Genomic DNA, 21,384 nt, shown 5'->3' with positions numbered 1-21,384 from the left:
AGGTGCAAAGTGGGGAATAAATATTTGTTTAACTGAGTTTGAAACCTAAAATAGAGACATAAGAGAAAGGATTTTTTTTCTTGTTTGTGGTTTTATTAACAGGAAAGGATTTATAAAGGTATTATATATTTGTGTATTTAACAAACTACCTTATTTTTTTTTAATTATTCATTTATTTTGAGATGGAGTTTCACTCTTATTGCCCAGGCTGGAGTGCAATGGCGTGATCTGGGCTCAGCGCAACCTCCACCTCCTGAGTTCAAGCAATTCTCCTGCTTCAGCTTCCTCAGTAGCTGGGATTACAGGCATATGCCACCACACCTGGCTAATTTTGTATTTTTAGAAGAGATGGAGTTTCTCCATATTGGTCAGGCTGGTCTCAAACTCCTGACATCAGGTGATCCACCCACCTCGGCCTCCCAAAGTGCTGGAATTACAGGTGTGAGCCACCGCACCCGGCCCTATTTATTTTGAGACTGAGTCTCTCCCTGTCACCCAGGGTGGAGCGCAGTAGTGCGATCTTGACTCACCGCAACCTCCGCCTCCAGGGTTCAAGTGATTCTTGTGCCTCAGCCTCCCGAGTAGCTGGGACTACAGGTGCCCACCACCATGCCTGGCTAATTTTTGTATTTTAGTAGAGATGGGGTTTCACCATGTTGGCCAGGCTGGTCTCGAACTCCTGACCTCAAGTGATCCACCCGCCGTAGCCTCCCAAAGTGCTGAGATTATAGGCATGAGCCACTGAGTCCAGCAAAACTGCCTTTTTAGAAAAGAATGAAATTATGCACGATAAGGATTGCCCTGGAAAATTCAGCATATGTTTGTCTCTACTGAGGAAAGTAACTTATTCTTTTACTGAGAAAAGGATAAGTTATTTGGGGTGGGGTGGTGGAGGTACAGACAGATAATGAGCTTGTTGGTGTAAAAGTGCGTGATGCATTCAGGGAGAGGTGAGAGAAAACTTGCTGGCAGGAGGGAGGTCTTGGGGGCAAGAGGGAGTAGATGAGAGCAGGAAGACGAGAAAGCCAGGGTTGTTTGTGAAGAGTCTGAAGCACCATAGGAGGCAGAGAGAATCTGCAGAGCGTCTTCATCCAGGTAGAGGTGGGACTGGGAACAGAACCCACTAGACGAATAATTACTCTGGGAGTTGGGTTTAAGAAGGTGAGGCAGGAGGCAGAGACAACAGTTGGAGGCTTTGTATCCCTCTAGGTGATAGGTGGCTGGGGCAAGGGCAGGTGTAGAGAGGAGTGGCTCTGATGCCATATGGAACAGTTGCCTTCTCCCTCAGCAAGCTGTGGCTAAGTGATCACTGCTGGCTGGGTTAGCTGGGCATTGTGGAGGCATGGCCCTCCAGAAGTTCATGCATGATGAGGTATCCAGTTGGAATCCAGGGGAAGTCTGTCCTGAGAGCCCTGTCTGCTGTCTGCCCTGCCTCCTGAAAAGTAAAAGCCAAGTTGTAGTCTCCTATGTTTCCTTAGCATCCAGCTTGATTGATGCCTAGTACATTGAAGACAGTTAATAGTTGTTGAAGAAAAGGAGAACAGTGGTTTTGGAATTTAAGTCATGTGGATATACTTACTTGCTGAGTGGCCTTGAAAGGTTATTTAACTCCTCTGAACCTCGCATTCCTTATGTATAAAATACGGTTATATTTCCAATTAGTGGACAGACTTAGTAGTTTATAGGAACTTTGCAAATTGCAAATTATAGTAAAATGAAGTAATAGGCAGAAGGATAAGACAATTAAAGCAAGATAAGATGGGAGTATAAAGTGTTAATGTTATAAACTGGTCAAGGCTAGCACTGCTTCTAGGCTGAGAGAAGATGAGTAGGTAAAGCCAGCATAGGGGTTCTAAAGTTGGGCCTAACACTGTGACATCCAGAAAATTTTTCTGGAGGAAGCATCCCACCACTGCTATTGGCAGCCTCCCCATCTCAGTCATCATTGGCTCAGTCATCATTGAAAAACAGGCATTCCCTCACATGACCTTTCACTCCTTGATGTTCCAGAAACTGAAGCCCCATGTGTTCACTGTGGGTGAACAGACCTACAGGAATGTCAAGAGCCTGATTGAACCAGTCAACCAGTCTATTGTTGTCAGTGGAGAGAGTGGTGCTGGAAAGGTAGGAAGACGTCTTTCCCATCCTGTCAACTCACGACTGGCTGGGTGGACAGGGAGGCAGGGGTCATTCCTTGGCCTTCCTTGTGGAGTTGTTTGCTTCCTAATTATTCCCAGATACGCTGGCTGAAGCTGGGGTTGGTGCACAATGGTGGGCTAGCACTGAGCCAGAAGTCAAGAGACAGGATTCCAGTCCAGGCTGTACTGCTAGCTCTGCCATCACCCTGGGTGAAATAGGAATGAAGCTTCCTTTCTAAGCCTTATTTTCTCATTGAAAGTCTCTCCCAGCTCTGACACCACTGGAAAGAAAAGTCAGCTGCTGGGGATTCCAGCATAGTGGTTAAGAACACATCAGAAAAGTACTTAGCTTCTGCAAAGCTCTCAGTTCTTCCACTTGTAAAATGGAAGGGGAGGACCAACACCTGACTCATAGGACTTCTGTGAGAGTTAAATGAGTCACTGTACATATGGCACCTGGTGGCATGCTTGGCATGTGGCAGTGCTCCTCCAAAGTAGCTGGGGTTCTTGTGGGAAAGAGTTTGTTGGAGTAGACCACCTGAACCCTCTGGGTTGCCCATGGTGGCAAGGGCAGTATATTGGGCCAGGTGTTGGGGAGGACAGAAGCTCCTGGTATGGCCACGTGGCCTTCTGGGTAGCAAAACCATAACAGGATGTTGGATATAGATGAGTGGGGAGTTGCACAGCTGGTCAAAGGAGACTATTGGCCAAGGCCTTGCCACCTTCTTGACAAGCCTCACCCAGCTGCCTCGCCCTTTCCACAACACTTTTACCTTCATGAGGAACTCTGGACCGTAAACTCCTCCTGCCTTCACTCACATATGAGAATTGCTGAACACTGAGAACTTGCCAGGTTCTAGGCTTCTGGCTGGGCACTGAGGGGTGGCAGTGGGATGAAAAATGCAACATGTAGCTTTCAGGGGGCACTTAGTCTGCTGAGAGAGACAGACAAGAAAACAAAGACAGTAAGTTGCAGGGATGAGGGCTTGGACTTGGGTTAGGAGGGGATCTCTAGGAGCTATATCAAGGTGGCTAGTGAAGTGGCTTATGCCCAGCTTCTCAACGAAGCCTTGTCCCCCAGAATTGCTCTGGGGAACTGAAGCTGAACCTGGCCCAAGACTCATCCGGCCAGAGAGCTTGGTAACCCTTTATTGAGCAGCCACTGTAGCCCTGGGCTGGGCCTGGTATATTTTCAAAAATTTATTTTTAATAAATAGTAATGTAGTTACATAGTTCAAAAAATCAAGCAATACTACAAAGCTTATAAAGAAAAACAGCAAACCTGCTCCTTGTGTTTCAACCTTGTTCCCTCTCTCCAGATGGCAGTTACTTGCACATCTTTTATCAGTTTATCTGGGTGTTTACATCCGTATTTTTAAACTACTGCTTATATTGTTAGTGACTTTTTGGTTTTGGACCTTATCTGTTCACTTCCTACTTTGATGAGGATTTAACCCTTATTTCCCTGCCCTCAAAATATATATTCTGTATATAATTATTTCATAATTTCTAATTAAGTTAATAAGCAGTATTTACATGGTTATGGTCCTGTGTATATTAATAGCAGAGCCATATAATATACTATATATTCTTGCATAATTTTTATTTTCCCTGTTTTCCCTGTTTAGTTTAATAGTGGTGTACAAAAACTAAACCAGTGAAAAAGTGGGGCAAGTAAAATAAATAATAAATAAATAATTGCCCCATTTTTTCACTTGTTTAGTTTTTATATACCATTATTAACTCATTACCAGACTTGTCACCAAATCTGGAAAACACCTGTCAAACTGGCAAGCAAATCAGCTTCTTTCATTGGAGATACCCTTCCTAGAGCTCTCAGACCACATCTTTTCTTCCGTCTGGATTGGTGGCTACTCAGGGCTGCTGCCACACAGCTGTTGCTTGGAAGCTTCTTTGCTTCTGCACATCCCCAGATTCCCATCTGTCCTAGGATAAATCCCCCATGGCAGGAGCCCATAGCGTTCTCTTTATTTTGTTTCTGTTTTTTGTTTTTTTTGAGACAGGGTTTCTGTTGCCCAGGCTGGAGTGCAGGGGCACAATCTCAGCCCACTGCAACCTCCGCCTCCCCAGTTCCAATAATTCTCATGCCTCAGCCTCCCGAGTAGCTGGGATTACAGATGCATACCACCACACCCAGCTAAGTTTTTTTTTTTTTTTTTTTTTTTTTTTGAGACGGAGTCTCGCTCTGTTGCCCAGGCTGGAGTGCAGTGGCACGATCTCGGCTCACTGCAACTTCTGCCTCCCGGGTTCACACCATTCTCCTGCCTCAGCCTCCTGAGTAGCTGGGACTACAGGCGCCCGCCACCATCCCTGGCTAATTTTTTGTATTTTTAGTAGAGATGGGTTTCACTGTGTTAGCCAGGATGGTCTCAATCTCCTGACCTCGTGATCCACTCGCCTCGGCCTCCCAAAGTGCTGGGATTACAGGCATGACCCATCACACCTGACCTGCTAATTTTTATATTTTTAGTAGAGTGGGGTTTCGCCATGTTGGCCAGGCTGGTCTTGAACTCCTGGCCTCAAGTAATCTTCCCGCATTGGCCTCCCAAAGTGCTGGGATTACAAGTGTAAGCCACCATGCCCAGCCACTTTGTAAGAGATAGGATTTGTCAGCTGCTTTCTTCAGCCTCTGAGCTTCATTGTACTTTGGGAGTAGGCTTGCATAGATTTGCCTGCCATGGAACAACTATGAATTTTTTCTGAAAGAATGGCTGTGTTATAGTTGTTGAACACTATAGTCATACTACATTTAGGGAGTGCCAGCCCGTGCTGTATTTGAGATGTAATTTCATTCCTTCCTATAGGCTGGTGAGGCCGGAAGACTTTGGGGTGACATCATTGTGCATTTTGTTGGTGTAAGAGAAGGTAATATTTGTGAGTGTTGGTGTTTCAGCATGAAACTGAGAAAGGGAAGCTCAGTGAAGAGGAGAACAATGGTAGAGTGGACATATTATTATTTGGAGTTGGACCAGCCTGAAATGAGTAAAGATTTCTGGGCCGCCAATGACTGTCCATTGCACAGATCCAAGCATACCAGTCAGAAAGCCACTTCCCAGGGAGCATCATGTAGCTTTTAGACTCCAGGGACACCACAAGCCACTATCAGGTGAGAGGTTCAATTGTTACAACCCAGCATAGAGGCCCCCTCTTTATTTCTCAAAGTTTTGGGAGACCCCAAGACCTATAGCCTTTATTTTAGGGACTGTTTAATCGGCTTGGCAGAGAAAGACACTATGTAATTGACCCAGGTCTTTTGAGCTCTTAGCATTAACCAAGATCCTGTAACATAGGCAGATCTAGCCCTTTTGTTTCTATTTCTATATTTAATATCAATTTATATTAAAGTTTTGCAAAAATTTAGCTTTTGGCTAAAGTCAGCTTTTGGCCACAACTGCTGGTCAGCAGGGAAACAGAAGGAGAAGGGGAATTTTCACACTTAGCAAGCAACTCATTGTGCCAGTTGCACAAAAGCAGGGTTATAGTGAGATATCCAATTCCCATTAGAGAAATCAGGGAGCTGGAACTCAGAGAACGTAAGTGATTTGCTCACAGTCAAGGCTTGTGAGTGGCGGTGCTAGGATTGGAGCCAGGCTAACTTGGCCCTGAGGACCATATGGAATAGAAACCTTCTCTATGATGCCCCAACAGACACACATACCCATGGCGTTTCAGGTCCACTCTCAGGTTGCTTCTGCTGGGGCCTTATGTGCCTGAGGGCAGAAACTCATAATCATTTGAGGACCCATGTGGTGTTGCAGTCCAGCATGACCATTTCAAAGTCTAACCACTCCTGCATCTGCAAAATGGCATTTTCCCTGCTGGGTGTCTATGGTAGGGTAGCATCCTACCCTGTATGGTTCCTAGCTGGGGCCCCTGTCACCAGGGAAATGGTGCTGGTTCTCACCCAGAAACAGATAAAGAGGAAGTGTCTCTGCTGAATAAGAACAGGTATGCATGCCTATCCCAACTCCCCACTCCCTGGATGAAGTGGGGCCTCCTGGCATCGTTGATGTTTGTGACGCTATCCCAGGTTGCACTGGCAGCAGCCAACACCAGGGTTTTCCAGTGGCTGAAGTCCAACACGTGGTTAATGTCATTGCCTTTTCCTCCCTTCCTCGGGATCAGAGGAATAAACGTCTCTTACTTAGAACTGTTCCACACAGACTTAGAGTGGCAGAGGAGTACCTTAACCTATCAAAAGCTATTTTGAGCAAAAGCCACTTTGTGTCATTGAAGCTATATAACTGAGCCACATGAGGGAACTGTTAAAGTCCCAGGGTCAAGGACCAGGTACCCATGTTATCCCGACAGCGCAGAAGCACAGCCTGAGTCTCTTCTTTGGCTGAGCCAAGGGCGTGCTGGAGAGGCCTGAGAGAAGAATGAGCAGCCCTTGTGACCAGTGCCCTTTTGGTTCACAAGGAATGTCTCCTCTTGTTTAAGTGACTTGGCTGAGCTCGCTACTTCTGCTTTGAGAGTCCAATATCAGGATCAAGACTTTAATTATCCCCAATTTACAGATGATGAAACCATATTGGGCAGGAAAGAAAGTCACCCCAGGAGAGCGAGTTGGACCTGGGCACTGGCTGAGGACAAAGTGGAATGATAATTTGGGATGTAGCTTGTTAAGGGGCCTCACAAGTGTTCTTGTGATCCAGGTGTCAATAAAGCAGAAAAGTTGCCAGGGAGATGAGGGTAGGGTGCACTGCGAGAGTGGGAGAAATTAAAGAGAACATGCAACAAAGCCTGGAACACCGGGAGGTGGATGGAGCACCCTGTTTTGTGCTACGGGAGAAGAGAGCAAGAAAAGGAATCTGTGTTAAATCCCGACAGCCTGCAGGAGAAGCAAATGCCCTTCATTTTGTTCATCAGCAGCAAGACTGGCATCCCTGTAGCTTTGAGAAACCATGCTAGTGTGGATGCCAGCTCACTCCAGTGGGCCTGACTGGGAGACCTTGGGCTGGGGTTCTGGTCTGGGGCTCCTAGGCCTGATGGGAGGAGAGTTCAGCCCAGGTTTCCTGTACTTCAGCTCGTATGCAGACGATGGTCATTGTTGAAATGAGAGACTCAAAGGAAGCTGGAACCTGAACTTTTTTGTTGTCTCACATGGACACCTGTGTTCAGTTTCGGGTTCTACCTCTTGCTGACTGTGTGTTCTTAGGTGACTCACTTAAACCTTTCTGAGTCTCATTTTCTTCATTTATAAAATAAAAGACATAACATTTATGTCAGATATTGTCCTGAGCATTAAATGGGAGAATGAGCAAGCCTCTTCTGCATTCCCCTGGCTTCCAGTGGGTGGAGGCCAGAGAAGCTGCTAAACATCCCGCCAGGTGCAGGACAGCCCCCATCACAAAGAATTGTCTGGCCCCTGATGTCAGTAATGCAGTGTTGAGGAACCCTGGTGTGGGGGAAACAGAATAAACTCAGAAGCTTGGCAGATCTCAATTCCAACCCCGGTTGTACCACCTCCAGCAGGCCTTGGTCAGGGAATAGTATCTAGCTAAAATTCATTGACTTCATTTTGTTTTCATTGAATTTATGTTTTACTGGCTTTCCATTAGTGAGAGTGATACAAATTTCCTTTAAACATGAAGTTATAAATATAAACAGGTAGGCCATTCACAGAAATATCTAAATTATGTCATAGGAAAGGTGGCACTCTCTCATATGGCAATAATTATGACAGAGGCAGGCAAATGACCTGCATGACCTGGAGTGACCTGAGCACTGACTCCCAAACGCCCTCTGTAGGATGTCCTGCATCCCCCAGACCCTTTCCTGTGTCCTCCTGTGCCCTATCACCCCCTAGACCATCCAGACCTCAGGCCACCCACCTCTCCGTTACCAGAGCAGTCTCCATTCCTGAACGTGCTGGTCACCAGCAACAGCAGCTGCTCCTCCTCCAGGCAGTTCAGCCTGTACTTGTTCATACAGAGAACGTGGATGGCACTGAGGTAGACATAAGCCTTCAGCTCCCAGTAGACACTGTGAGCTTCCTACCCTGCCCAGACACTCTGGGCTTCCCCCCACACCTCCCCCAGCCTGGCGCTCCTGTGCTCATCTGTCTCTCCCAGTGCCCAGCACAGGTGTGGCACGGAGGAAGCGAACAGACCGATTTGAACACATCATCCCAGATTCTCCGTTCCCTCTCAAGCCCTGCAGCTAACCCATTGGCAAGCCCTGGAGGCTCTGCCTCCAAAATCCTGCCTATCCCATGTCCAAACGCCTCTCACCATGTCCACTGCTATTTGCAATTCTGTGTGTGTGGAAATATTTCCACAAAATTGGAATGAGCAGGTCACAGCTGTGCCTGGAGGGAATGGCCGGGGAAATGTGCCCTCGCCTTGCTGTTCTATCCAGGCCCACCCAGCTGAGGATGGGGGACCTGCCACCACTGTCCTGGCAGTTCCAGACTCCTGGGAACCGGCAGGTGAGGACCCAAGAGTGTTTTCAGCAACCTGGCTGACCTGGTCATCAGTCAGTCCCACCTTGGCCCATGCCTCTACATGGCACAGATCATAGCTCATTCCATCCTGGCATTACACTGGCCTGTGCCCTGCCCTCAGGGTCACATCTGTCTCCCAGGAGCCGTGCAACCCTGGAAAACCCAGGTCTAACAGTCAGGTTCCTCCTCTGTGCATTAACAATGGCGTTGACGCCTGCTTTGCAGGGCGCTGGGAGGGGAGAGGGAGGTGTATGCTGGAGAGCTCCCCAAGGGCAAGGCCTGGCTCTGCATCACTCAGTGTCAGATCCTCAGAGCCCGGGCCTGGCCCAGCACATGGCCACCATTCCCTAAGTGTTGGATTTCATCCCTCAGTGCTGAAGGCAGGGGATAGAGCTGAGACAGACCCCCTGTGTCCTGTCTTCTTTATCTACATCTTGCTCATCCTTGCCCCTTTCACGTGCACCCGGCAGAGCAGGTTTTCACTGAGCTTGAGCAAAAGTCAAGCTAGAGCATCTGATGGATATTGAGGCCTAGATTCACTGTCAAAGAGTTTCTCAAACGGTGCTCTCCAGAACACCATGGAAAACTCATTTACTCTATAAGTTTGAAAATCCCTGCCCACCAGTCTACCCTCGTGTATGAGCAATCAGCTCTACCATTCAGCCCAGGTGTGTGTTTGCTGGACCATCTGGAGGAAGCTGAAGAGACATGAGCTGAAGGCAGAGGGTGAGTCCAAGGTGGGATCTTGGGACAGGTACGAGAAGTTAGACAGAAATGGGATAATTCTAGCCTTAATAACCATAGATAATAGTTCACATTATTATTTAGTTAATAGAATTGTACCCACATTAAATTTCTTAAATTTTTTTAAAAGCTAATGTCTCACACTGTCACCCAGGCTGGAGTGCAGTGGTGTAATCATGGCTCACTGCTTCCTGGAACTCATGGGCTCCAGCAATCCTCCTGCCTCAGCCTCCTGACTAGGTGGGACTATAGGCACACACCACCATGCCTGGCTGATTTCTTTGACTTTTGTCTAGAGACGGGGTCCGCCTATGTTTCTCAGGCTGGTCTCAGACTTCTAGACTCAAGTGAACCTGAACCTCCCACCTCGACCTCTCAAATTGCTGGGATTACAGGTGTGAGCCACCACACCTGGCCTAAATTTCTTATGTGCCATGGGACTACAAAATGTCATTATTAGGGGCAGCCGGATGGAAGGTGTAAGAGGACACTGTAGTGCCTTTTCAATATTTCTGTCTAAAATCTAAAATCATTCAACAGGAAACATTTATTTTATAACGTGAAGGTGGTTATCCTTCCATGAGTTTAAAGTACAAAGGCAGGCTCATGGTGTCATCAGAATTCAGAACGCTGGTCGTGGGGCTGGGGGTGCTGGGAGGGGCTAGGCATGGTTGGCTTTGTGATCTGGGGGCTGGTGTGTTCCATCTGTGCATGTCTTTCAAGCTGCACACTTTAATAAATTTTCATAAGTTTAACAAAAAATAAAACGAGGATGGGAAGCTTGCTTGGGTTGTTAAGCCTTGGGAAATCATCCAGCCATGAGCCCTGGCCCAGATGCTTCTAGAAACCTGGAGGGAACTGAGAACTTTCCAAGTGGAGGCAGCAGAGGCAAGGCCCTGAGGTGGGAGCGCACTGCTGCTCGTCCCTAGCTCTGAAGGGGGTGCCCTCGTCGGATTCAGTGCTGGGTGCACTGCAGGGCCGGGAAGTCCATGCCCACGTTGTGGCTCAGTGCAGTAAAAGCCAATCTCACCCCCTCCGCAGGGTGTTCAGCCAGCCAGCAGGTGGCCAGCTGGTCCTCCTGGGATATGTCACGGACCCAGCAGCTCTGTTCGAAATCATAATGGGGGAACCAAGGACCCCCTACATCCAGGTCCGTTGGGAGGCGGGGCATAGAGTTCCACTGCAGGAATCTCCAGGAACCCTGAGGTCCTCCCTGAGCCAGGGCCGGGCTGGGCACACCCCGAGTGCCCACAGGGTAGGTGTCTTCCTGGACAGCCCCACCAGGACAGGGTGTGGAAGAACGAGGTGCCCGTGGCGGGGAATCTGACCAAATGGGCTGCTGGAACCGGGCTGGTGGGCCTGGAGGGGCCTGCCTGTCCCCCTTGCAGAGGGTCTTCCCACCACGTGAAGCCAGCGCAGGCCTGGATGCCGAGGACCCTTGCTCGGGTTTGGCTGAAAGGAAAACAGACGCGGTCAGCGTCTCCAGTGAGCCCATGCAGGCCTTTCCGGGCTGGGCCCCACCTGCCTGCATCTCTGTATTCCTCGGGGTCTCTGTGTAGCCCCCGTGGCCTGACACTGAGGACATGCCTGTAGTCTGCTGATCTCAGAGGGAGGGATGTGTGCTGCCTGGCGTGGGGAAGCTGTCGTGGCATGGCGGGTGGCTCCTGGGACTGCCCCCAGGATTCAGACTGGCTGGAGGCTTCCTGCCACACACCATTGTCCCAGGGCTGTTGGGCCTGGGATACGGCCCCCAGTCAGAACTCAGGTGGGTGGGGCCTTGGATGTCACCCAGCCCCTTGCCACCTCACATGGGGACCCGTCTCTGCAGTGGGTTTTTGGGCCCGGACGTGGGACACCCTCTGCCCTCCTGGGCTGCCCAGTCCATGCCAGGACTGACCGTTCCCACATCTGGCTGAACTCTTGGTTCTGGCTCTGGGCCCAGGGTCCCGCCTGTGCCCTCTCCCTGAATGCTGTGTAGGTCAGGGACACTGATTCCCTTGCCTCCCTGGCTCAAGGCTTGTTGTCCTGGCAACCTTGGAGGAGCGTGCACGTGTGTGGGGCCTCTGCTGCTCTCTGAGGCTGTGGGTGCTTGCAGGGAGGGGTCGGGTCTCCCACAAATGGGCCTGGGCTTGTCTAGTAACTTTGAGGGCCCTGTGAGGGGGAGAGCGAGACACCATGGAAAGTGGGAGGGGGCTTGTTGGAGGGTCTTGCCCACATACCCCTCCTGCATGCACAGCACGTCCAGTATACAGGCCCTGAGCGCCTGCCCTGAAGACCGGTGGGCCTCCTGTACCTTCTTAGAGTGCAGGAGGAAGAGGAGGAAGAAAAGGTGAAGAGGAAGGTCCAGGTAGTAATGTTGCGGGTCCCGGGCACTCCCCTACTATTGACTACCCCAGAGGGTGACATGGGAGGGGACATGGCACTGGAGCCCACCTGGGGGTGGCAGGTCCTCCTGCTTTCTTGTTAGTTTCTTCATAGAGGTCCTAAGATGCTTGAGCACAGTGTCATCATCCCTGGCCCAGGTGTAAACAAACTGGTTCCGAAAACGTGCCCACAGGCCACACCTGGACGTCTTCATGAGGCGCTCTAGGGACAGGGTGGATATCAGGCCAGGAGAGTTACCTGGGAATGGTCACAGCTCATACCCCATGGCCACTTCAGTCTCCCACTGGGCGGTGCCAGATCCTTTTGTGGCCACCCCAGGCGTCCAGATATACACAGGAGACTGTGGCTGGGCAGCGACCTGGGCAGGGAAGTGCGCACCACACTCTGGACTTTCATCTGGGTCATGTGGGGGATGGACTTGGTGTCACAGTGTCCTGCCCAGCCCCCCTGGCCAGACCTCCCTCTGGGCCAGAACTGAGGATCATGAGGACAGTGTGAGGAAGCTGCCCTCGGGCCAGTCAGGGTCTGACCCCAGGGCTCCCCAGGCCCCACTGGGTGGATGTAGACTTACTCTGCTGAACCTTAAAGGCAATGCTTGTTATCGACATCAACACCTGTTCTCCTTCCAGCAAATACACGTCCCACAGGCGCAGGGTGAGCCCGAGAGAGATCTGTGGGGACAGCAGATGTGAAAGAACCTGGTCCTTCCAGGCTGGGGCTGGTGGCTCGAGCTTCGCACGCTGGGGCTTCAGTCTCCAGAGTCAGTGACCTTCCCCATGAGGGTCGCCTGAGCCCTCAAGGACGCTGGGTCAGACAAGGTCTTGCAGCTCCTCATGGGGGGCACTCATTTGAGTGGGGATGTGGCTCCTGGAAAGAGGGGCTTGCCCAGAGCTTGAGGCTTCCCTGAGCCCTCTCAAGTGGGTCCTGGCCCAGTCTGCCCATGAGGCTGGGCCTGAGCCCAAGCCATTGCCCTGGGATGACCCCTCTTGGGCAGAGGGTTTTGCTTGTGTGTCCTTTGGGGACCCGCCTGAGCCTCCTGTGGGCTGGGAGTGAGCCAGACCCCCGGGCTGGGGAAGCAGGGCACTGCAGGGCAAGGAGGGTCCCTGAGCCAGGGTCTCCCTATGCCTCCTTACCCCGTCAATCAGTGTCCGGATAAGGCAGCCTAACGAGGAACACTGCCCACGTAGACCTTCCTTGTCCTGATGGAAGCAACAGAGGTGCTCAGGCCACTGGGCTGCCCTAAAAACCTCCCTCTTCCAGGGCCTCTGAAGACCCTTCCCCTAGTGCAGAACACTGGGCAGTGTCCAGAGCTCCCCACAACACTGTCACCTTCCCACACTCCCGGTGGACACACTGCCCTTTGCCCTGCTCTGCGGGAGCTGGGCCCCCATCCCTGTGCCTCTGTCTCCTCCAGGAGGAGGAGGAGGAGGAGGAAAGGAAACCAACTCCCAGACCATGGAGAACCGGATGTCCCAGGTCAGGCCCTGGCTGGGACTCAACCAGTCACCAGCCCCACGAGGGGCTCCAGCTCCCCTGCTCCTTACAGCCCCATGGGAGGCAGGGCCTCTGGGAAGAGCTGAGGGGACCATAAACTCACCTGATGCCACATGGTCTTGAGTTGTGACGTGGGTACCACATGTTCCTGTTGGTCTTGGAGCCCCTGGACTGTCCCGCCATTTGGGCTGTGAAATCCTGAGAAGCCCCCAGCCCATCATGAAATCAGAGCCTTCCCCCAAGATGTGGAGCCATCAGCTGCAAGAGCTGGGCAGCTGGAGAGGCCCCCAAACCCCAAGGCCTCCCACCCTCCCATCTGGTGACCCCACCATGCGGCCTTTACCCTGGGGAGGTGGGGCGGGATCATTCCCTGGAGCCTGGCTGGAGGTTCTCCTGGAGGCCTCCTGGGCCAGGGTGCAAAAAGGGCAAACCTGACTTTGAGGCCACGACAGGGTGGCCAGAACTGTGTGGGTGCTGGGCTTCCTGGTCATCTCCTGGAAGTGGGGTCGGGCCAGTGAACAGGGGATGGGGAGATGCTGCCACCTGGGCTTGGTCGGCCCATTCATGGGCACCAATGGCAGGAGGAGCCTGGGCAGCTGGAGGGCAGGAGGACTCTCAGGGAGGGGAGAGTCAGCTGCACCGAATCAGAGCCGGAGGGTTTGGCTCCAGGACACAGAGGGTGGCCACGGGGAGGATGAGATGCCCTCTGCTGATGGGGATGAAAGGCGTCTGATTTGGGCTTTGGGGGTCAGCCGTGGACTCCTGTGGGACCCTCAGCAGAGACATCCTAAAGTCTCCCAACAAGCTGGTGACACAAGGAGGGTGCCTTGGCTGAAAGCTGTGATCACCTGGCCAGGGTGGCCATCCCCAGTTCTGGCTGCGGGAGGTCCCCGGGGCAGCTGTTCACTTACGCTGCAGAGAGTGCCTCTCACTGGCCAGCAGCTGCACCAGTGCCCAGAATGCATCCTCCTCAGGCAGGTAAAGGAGGAACAAGGCGGCGATGTGGCTGAGGTCCCTGCAGTAGCCCACCTCCTGCAAGAGCCAGAGTCACCATGGAAGGACATCACCTGGGAGGGCTGAGGTCACCTGGGAGGACTCATGTCATTGGAGAGGGCAGAGGTGACTGGAGAGGCTTCCTCTGAAGAAGAGGCTTCCCCAGGATGCAAATTCATTTCATGACAAGAGCCAAGTCCATCAGGCACCTCAGCACCTTGTCCAAAATGTCTGCCGATAGGACCATCCTGTGTGCGATGCTGCCAAGCTCCTGGGCTTCGGGGCAGCCCCAGGAGGAGGGCATCATTTCTTGTTCTGAGAAGTGGTGGTCAGGCCCAAGTGACAGCAGGAGTCCAGGCCCTGACTCCTTTGTGTCTCAGCTTGACCCCTTGAGACCACCCCCTTGCTTGGAGGTTTATGCCAGCAGTGAGCTGGAATCCTACCTCCTATATCCTGGTGGGTCACAAATACTAACTTTAAAAGAAGCAACGACACCCCCACCAGACACCCACTCCTGTGAATATGGAAATACGGCCCGGGAACCTCACTGCCGGGAATACTCACCGGGTTATACTGCGAATATGCCAGGAGGATGTAGAATAGTTCCCGCTGCCTAGGAAACAGAGAAAGGGGGCTATGGTTTGGTTTGTGCAGATGCTGTTAGTTTCACTTTGTCTACACAGCCTAACAGCAAATCCTATTTCAGGTTCAGATGATTCACCGGATAAGCAGTGAGCTTTTCAGGGCCTGAGACTGTTGAAGAAATGTTTCGGTAAAATCCACATCTGTGACATGCAAATAGCCTAGTTGTACAGTGACTTGCCTGATCCTTTTCACTCTGAATGATTTTTTTTTTCTTTCAGTTTGCACACACGCCGGTTCAGTCTGTGGGTGTACAGTTCCTCCACGGTTGCAAACCAATGTGCAGAGTCTCCCGGCCACCACTGCAGCCCCTCCTGGAGCGACTCCTTCATCCTCCAAGTCTCCAGGGTGGCCCCTATGCACCCAGCCTCTCCCTGATCCGTCAGCCCCTGGCCACCCAGACTGCTTCTCAGTCCCTATGGTCTGCCCTTTTCCAGAATGACCTAGGAATGGGAATCCTACTGTGGTAGCTTATTGGGTCTGGCTTCTTTCCCTTAGCAAAATGCATCTAGGATCTACCCACATTCGTGCAGGCATCACTGGCTCCTTCCCTTTTCTCACTGGGTCTTCCGTTTGAAGGGAGGACCAGCCTTGCTCTCCCATGTTCAAGGCCATCCCTGAAGGCTCCGTGTGTGAGTGATGAGGAATCAAGTAGTGAACCTGGCATGCAGGTTTCATGTGGATGTCAGTTTTCAAATCAGTGGGTTCAATATCTGTGACACTTTGGGGATGCATGGTTCAAGTCCACTGAGCTTTGTGAGCCACTGCCCAACTGGCTGCCAACGTGGCTGTGCCATGTCATGTTCCCAGCAGACCTGCATGAGAGTTTCCAGGACCCCTAATTCTCCCAGCATTTGGTTGCTGTTATTGTTGCCTGGGGGGGGGCTCATGGGCCCTCTATCCTGCCACCCTCCTGTGGGTCCTACAATGGGTCCCCATGGGTCAGGGAGAGCACCTTTCACCATTGTGCATGATTTTCTTTGCTGTCTTCTGTCTCCTCAGGATCCTCCTGGGTTCTGGCCCCACATGTTCCAGTCTGACCCAGGCCTTGGAACCAGGGAGGTGCTCAGTTCATGGTGCCGGCTGCTCCCTGGGCCAGGAGAGCTCTTGGCAGCTCTCTCATCCCTCCTGGGTGACCCTGGCTTCTGCTCCAGGGAAGCCCCCATCTCTCTCGTTCACTCCATCTCCCCTGGGGCCCTGTGGCTCCCATAGGCTTACTTGGCTCCATATCGATCCCTGAAGAAGACATGCTTCCTTAAGGTCCCGCTTACGTCCAGGTCGATCTGGTGGATGTGTTCAGATGACCTCTTGCCCTTCTCTTTCATGATCTGTAGGGCAGGGCCAAGAGGAGGAAGCAGCCTCAGAACAGAAGGAAGCCTCCCTGCCCCCAATGGCAGTCAGCCCACAGTCAGCACTTCGGGAAGAAAGGACAGAAGGAAGGTTTCCTTCTGCAGAAAGCTGCATTTTGGCTTGTTACTGAAGCCAGGGAGGGTCACCACAGCTGAGTTTTTCTGTGGTGACTGTGTAACCATCTGTGCCCAGGGTGTTCATCTGACCTTCACCCCCAGCCCCCCAGGGTGGCCTTGACGTTCCCTCCAGCTGGAGACCTGGGCCCCTGACACGGCCTGTCCTGTTTTTTGTGCTCCGGCTGAGAGTACCTTGTATTTTCTCGGGTTTTTCAACTTGATTTCCTGAATGTTCAGGAGGACTGACCACACCAGGCCCCGGATGTTCATGGGAATTCCCTTGTACACTCGATCTATGAGCTGTGGGCAGAAAACAAACTGGTGTCACAGGCCACAGGGTGACCCCAGTGAGGACCAGAGCCCGGGGATTCTGGAAATTGTCGGTTTTGGCCCCATGATTCCTCAGTAGAGGTGAAATCAAGTTGGGACAGGGTCTCCCTTCCCAGGACTGAAAGAGTGGATGGACACTCAGAGTCGAAACTCTGATCTGAACCTTTTCCTTCCTTCAGGTCACCAGGGCATCCCTAGCCTTGAGCTCTGGGTGTTCCCAGCCCTAGATTCAAATTCCCTCCCAGCAAGGTGACGCTTGCATGAACAGGCAGGGAATCTGGCGACCAGGTCTGCAGTCCTCCGGGCGAGGACAGTGTGCCACCCACCCTCTGAGAGGCTGACGGTGCCAGGCCACAGCCATGGGTGCCTGTCCCCTGTCTCTGCAGAGAGTGCTTTTGGGGGCCTCTCCCCCCACACATTACTTTTGTACTGTGCTTATATGTCTCCCATTCTCCCAGCATTTTCCTCCACTTGCTCGTCCGTCTCATCTCCCACCGATTCTGTCAAATGAGGCATGTTGGAATTAGCGGAGCTGCCAGGCTTCCCAGAGCCGCCCGTGGATGCTGGCTCTTGGGCTCTGGAGCCCTGGTGGGACCCAGCTGGTAGGAGCCAGGGAAGGGCAGACCTCAAGGGCTGAGAGCCTTTGAGCAAATGAGCACCAGTGGGCTGGCTTTGGGACCCCAGGATGTACCAACCTCAGGCCACAGACACAGCAGTCTTAGGTCCCAGCCTCTAGGTGGGGTCCTGACACAAGCACGCAGCCACCCCCAAGCCAGGACGGTGTTCTCCTTTTGAAAATTTTATCAAACTGCCAAAGTTAACAGCAACCTGGGGTCAGGTCCAGCAGGGACTGCTGCCCCTCCCAGTGACAGCGTGTTGCCCTCACCCACCACAGCCCAGGCTGGCTGCTTCCTCTGCCTCACTGAACACCCGCCCAGTCCCTACGTCCCTGGACCAGCCCCTCCATGCATCAGGCTCTTACCTTCACCTCCTGTGCAGCCAGAGGAGGCAGCTCCGTCTCACTGTAAGGCAACCCAGGGAGAGCTGAGGATCTGCACGGGGCCTGGAGCCACCCCAGCCTGGGAGCAGACCCCTAGAAAGCACTGGCTCTGTCCCTATCCAGCTCAGGGCTCAGCCCAGGAGAAGGCACAGGGAAGGGAGGACAAGGGCCTTCCTGTGGGTCTGACTCCCAGGAGGGGCAGGACCTGGGAGAAGAAGGAGTGCAGGGACAGCCTGGCCGGGGTTACTGGGGCCCCTGGCGTGGGAGGTGGTCAGGCTGCCCAGTGGGGCTGCCCGCCCTGGACTCCAGGTGGTGCTTTCTGCTGGAGCTGAGAAAGGTTAGCCCTGAGATGGGATGGGGGTCACCCACGGTGGGCGACCGGGCCCTGACAGGAGTCCCTCAGGGAGTGACCACATCACCCCACCAGGGTCAAGGGAGACTGCCCTGAGACCTGCCCGGTGTACTCTGGGTGCACCAGGGGCCCATCCCACTTGACAGCCCCAAGGCCCTTGCAGGTTCTGACCTCCCGGCATCCACCTGCCTGTCCCTGCACCCGAGCCACACACCTGCATTTCAGAAGTGGCACGGCTCATCAGCTCCCTCCCACCCTACCTCCCCAGGGATCCTCTGTCTCTCCATCTTATGATCCCTGAGGGATACGCTTCTGGCTGGGCTCCTCTTACCTGGCCCCAGATCCCTTCCCAGCACCAGACCCAGGGTCTTTAGCCACAAGCCCTGCTGCCTCCCGGCCTCACCGTGAGATGCCCAGAATGGGGCCCTGCCCATCTTCTCCCCCATTCTCCTAGGGCTGCAACCTCCATTGTCACCATGCCTTTTCCCCTCATGGGACAGTGAGGGCTGTAGCTCTAGGGGAATGGGGGAGAATAGGGGCAGGTGGGCCCTCAGAGACCTGCTGGACAACAGCCCCGCGGCTGGGCCAGGCGTCCCCTCACCCTGTGGCCACAACCCTTGGATCTCACTGGGGTTGTCTCCAAGTAGACAGAGCCAGACCCTCAGGCTGCCCTGCTCCTCTTGTGCTCACTTGCCGACAGAACTGCTGAGAGCCCAGGTGCCTGACCTAGCCCAGTCTCCATTCCCACCGGCTCCCTAGATGGGCCCCACACCTCTGGCCTAACAACAACCTCAGGCTGGACCTGCAGGGGAGCCAGGGAGGAGTTCTGTCCCTGGAAAGGAGGTTGACCAGACCTGGCGAGACATGTCCTGCATCAGAAAGGCCTTTCTAAAAGCAAACCCATCCCTGAGCTGAGACAGGTGCTTTAGGGGTGAGGGGAGTGCAGAGGACTCACTGCAGAATTCCAACGTGATCAATGTTGCCGTAGATTCCAACAGGCACAGGCCCCTTGTCCTCTGGCAGCCCAGCTCGGTGTCCCTGTAGCCCAGAGGGAGCCTTGCTGAGGGGTCCAAGGTAAAGGGTGCAAGGGCCTGGGGGCTTTGGACACCCATCCCTGCCCTGTGCTCCTAGGGAGCGCAGGACCCTTTGACCAGGGTGCACTGGAAGAGGCCTCCCTCCAAGAAGCAGACCGACTTGTACCTTTTCGTATTTCATAATGATGCCCTCTCGCTCTTGTGCCCACCAACTGTCCGTGTCCTCTACCTTGTCCATCCTGTGAGACAAAATTGTCTAAAGGTTACACTGTACCTGACAGCTTCGGAGAACACCTGAACCGCTCCCGCCGGGCTCCCAGATGCTGGCTGGCTGCGTTAACCCCATTCCACCATGGCCCCCAGGTAAAAAGGGGCCAGACCCAGTGGCCCACAGCTGCTCGAGTCTCTGGAGTCTCAAGTCCCAAGCAGGGGTGGGCATCTTCCCAAGGACTTGAGTACAGTGGGACCTAGACAGAGAATCCTGTTGTCCCCAAATGCCATGAAATGGGGGCACACGTGCCCCAGCAGGTTGAATGGTTTCCACCTGCCAATGGTGAAGGGCCCATGATGGGCTATTCCAGGGATGTGGAGGCAGAGTGGGCTCAGCGACCAGAGGTCTCTGTACACTCGGCCTCCTGGGATGCTCAGGGCCACAGAGATGCCCCGTTTCCTACAGTGAACAAGATCTCTCCTGACTGCTCGGTTCTACTCCGCCCATCACTTTGGCTACCATGGCCCTTCAGTCTGAACAGTGAATCCACTTTAGGAATAACGCCTGTTGAGCAGGAGGGTGTTCAGTTTGGGGATGAAAAAGATCTATTGTACCCATGGAAACCACATCTCTTGCGGAGGGACTGTGGAGTCCACCACTCTGAGCTGTCCCTACAGGAGGAGACTTCATTTTCCTGGGTCACTGAGGAAGAACATTGGGTCCTTGGTCCTAGAGAACACCTGGATGGACCATCCCTCCTGGGAATACTCGGGACAAAAGGAGGGTGAGGCCTCAAGAGGACCACACAGAGCAAGAAATACCTGGGGAGAAACCTAGTGCCTGGACCCCTTTGAACAGAAGGGAAGATAGTCTCCCCTCAGCCAGCCCTCCAGGGCTCCTTCATTTTCCACAGCTGCCCAAGGGCAGCAGGCTCCCCCAGACAAGGGACCATGTGTGTTCAGTGGGGCCCACAGCGACCATCAGGACCCAGCTTAGGGCACAGAGGTGTTCTGAGGACCGTCCTATTCACCCCACCCACAGTGGATCTATACCAGTGGCTCTGCCAGGACCAGGCTCTGCCCCATCGGGATCGGAAACCTGGGCAGATTTGGGATCTAGGGCAGGGAGGTCACAGGGTTCAGGCCTGAATTCCAGCACAGCACACGGCAGGGCTGAGAGCAAAACTCAGGGTCACGTCTGGATTCCCAGGCCGGTTACTGCCTCTCTGACCCCAGACGTCTCATCTGTCGAATGGGTACATTTGGGAACAGCACCCACTCTACGAAGCCACCATGAGGACGAAAGAGCCAATCGTCTACACGGGCAGTGTAGAACGGGCGCCTGGTGAGTGCTCAGGGATGACCCTCCTCGGTAGCTGCCCCACAGACGCCAACACCGCCCACACCGTAGCCACTGTCCCCAAGTCAACCTGGAGGGAAGAGAGCAGGTCACACTCACCTGATTCTGATGAATCAGCTGGCCTGGGTTATGCCTCTCAGGGAGAAAACCTTTGAGTCCACAGAGCTGCTCACAGATACCACCGCCTGTGTGTAACTGCTGTAGAACACTGAGGCAGGCCAGAGAGCGGATAGGTGCTAAGCACCAGTGACATTCTGAGGTCATGGCACGCATCACAATGGGGCCTTGCCCGGGTCAGCAGGGCCCATAGTCAGGGTCCTCCGCTGCCTGAGGCGTCAACATGCCTGCCTGCGATGTGTTTGTGCACGTGCGTGCACACGTGTATGTGGGTAAACACGTCTGTACACGTGTGTGTTGCTTCTCTGGCGAGGCCCGGCTGCCCCACTCATGTGTGCACCCAGTTCCTCATCACTGTCACCCCCGAGGCCCAGGGCCAGCATCAGAGCATCCATGGGTGCTCCCTAACCTCAGCCTTCCCTGCCCAGGGTGGTCCTGGGATACTCATAGGGGTGGAGGGAAGTGACTGCTGCTGTTGGATCTCAGAATACAAAAGCTAATACTATTACCTACTGGTCTTTTTAGTGTCTCTAATGGTATCACTTCTTCATTTCTGATATTTTAACTGGGTATTTCTCTCCATGACCCTTGGATACTGTAGCTAGAGGATCATGTGGGAAAGTGCTGGGCACACACTAGGGGCTCACTCTTCT

At 53.2% G+C, this 21,384-nt stretch overlaps 2 protein-coding genes across 15 annotated transcripts in view; one reads left to right on the top strand and one right to left on the bottom strand.

The window, feature by feature from the left end:
- The window catches only part of LOC129017021 (unconventional myosin-XIX-like), a 25,415-nt gene extending 9,700 nt beyond the window's left edge, over positions 1–15,715 (top strand). For 7 of the 10 annotated variants that reach the window (XM_054457006.2, XM_054457007.2, XM_054457009.2 and 4 more), the window contains 2 exons: positions 2,011–2,124; positions 4,964–7,387. In XM_054457006.2, coding sequence (XP_054312981.1) covers positions 2,011–2,124; positions 4,964–5,236 — 387 coding nt within the window. In that variant the 3' untranslated portion in view covers positions 5,237–7,387. Of the gene's footprint in view, positions 1–2,010; positions 2,125–4,963; positions 7,388–15,083 lie in introns of those variants that run through there. The other 3 variants (XM_063655570.1, XM_054457012.2, XM_063655571.1) reach the window with 1 other exon arrangement.
- On the bottom strand, positions 9,791–21,384 carry LOC129017018 (TBC1 domain family member 3G-like). 5 transcript variants are annotated; one of them, XM_054457001.2, is made up of 14 exons: positions 20,714–21,384; positions 19,211–19,283; positions 18,966–19,048; positions 17,641–17,680; positions 16,985–17,158; positions 16,521–16,628; positions 16,081–16,190; positions 14,785–14,833; positions 14,139–14,259; positions 13,331–13,425; positions 12,867–12,932; positions 12,305–12,404; positions 11,782–11,934; positions 9,791–10,800 (listed from the first exon to the last, which is right to left on the bottom strand). In XM_054457001.2, exons 2-14 carry the CDS (start codon positions 19,280–19,282, stop codon positions 10,304–10,306), a joined length of 1,668 nt encoding a protein of 555 aa, XP_054312976.2. In that variant the 5' UTR covers position 19,283; positions 20,714–21,384; the 3' UTR covers positions 9,791–10,303. The 5 variants fall into 5 exon arrangements, with proteins under 5 accessions (XP_054312976.2, XP_054312979.2, XP_054312977.2 ...); XM_054457002.2 differs by having other exon boundaries at positions 9,793–10,800; positions 17,081–17,158; XM_063655566.1 differs by lacking the exon at positions 20,714–21,384 and having other exon boundaries at positions 10,134–10,321; positions 10,365–10,800; positions 17,081–17,158; positions 19,211–19,296.

The sequence above is a fragment of the Pongo pygmaeus genome, chromosome 19 (assembly GCF_028885625.2).
Source record: "Pongo pygmaeus isolate AG05252 chromosome 19, NHGRI_mPonPyg2-v2.0_pri, whole genome shotgun sequence".
In the NCBI taxonomy this organism is placed as follows: Eukaryota; Metazoa; Chordata; class Mammalia; order Primates; family Hominidae; genus Pongo; species Pongo pygmaeus.
This window is presented reverse-complemented; position numbering and strand designations above follow the sequence as displayed.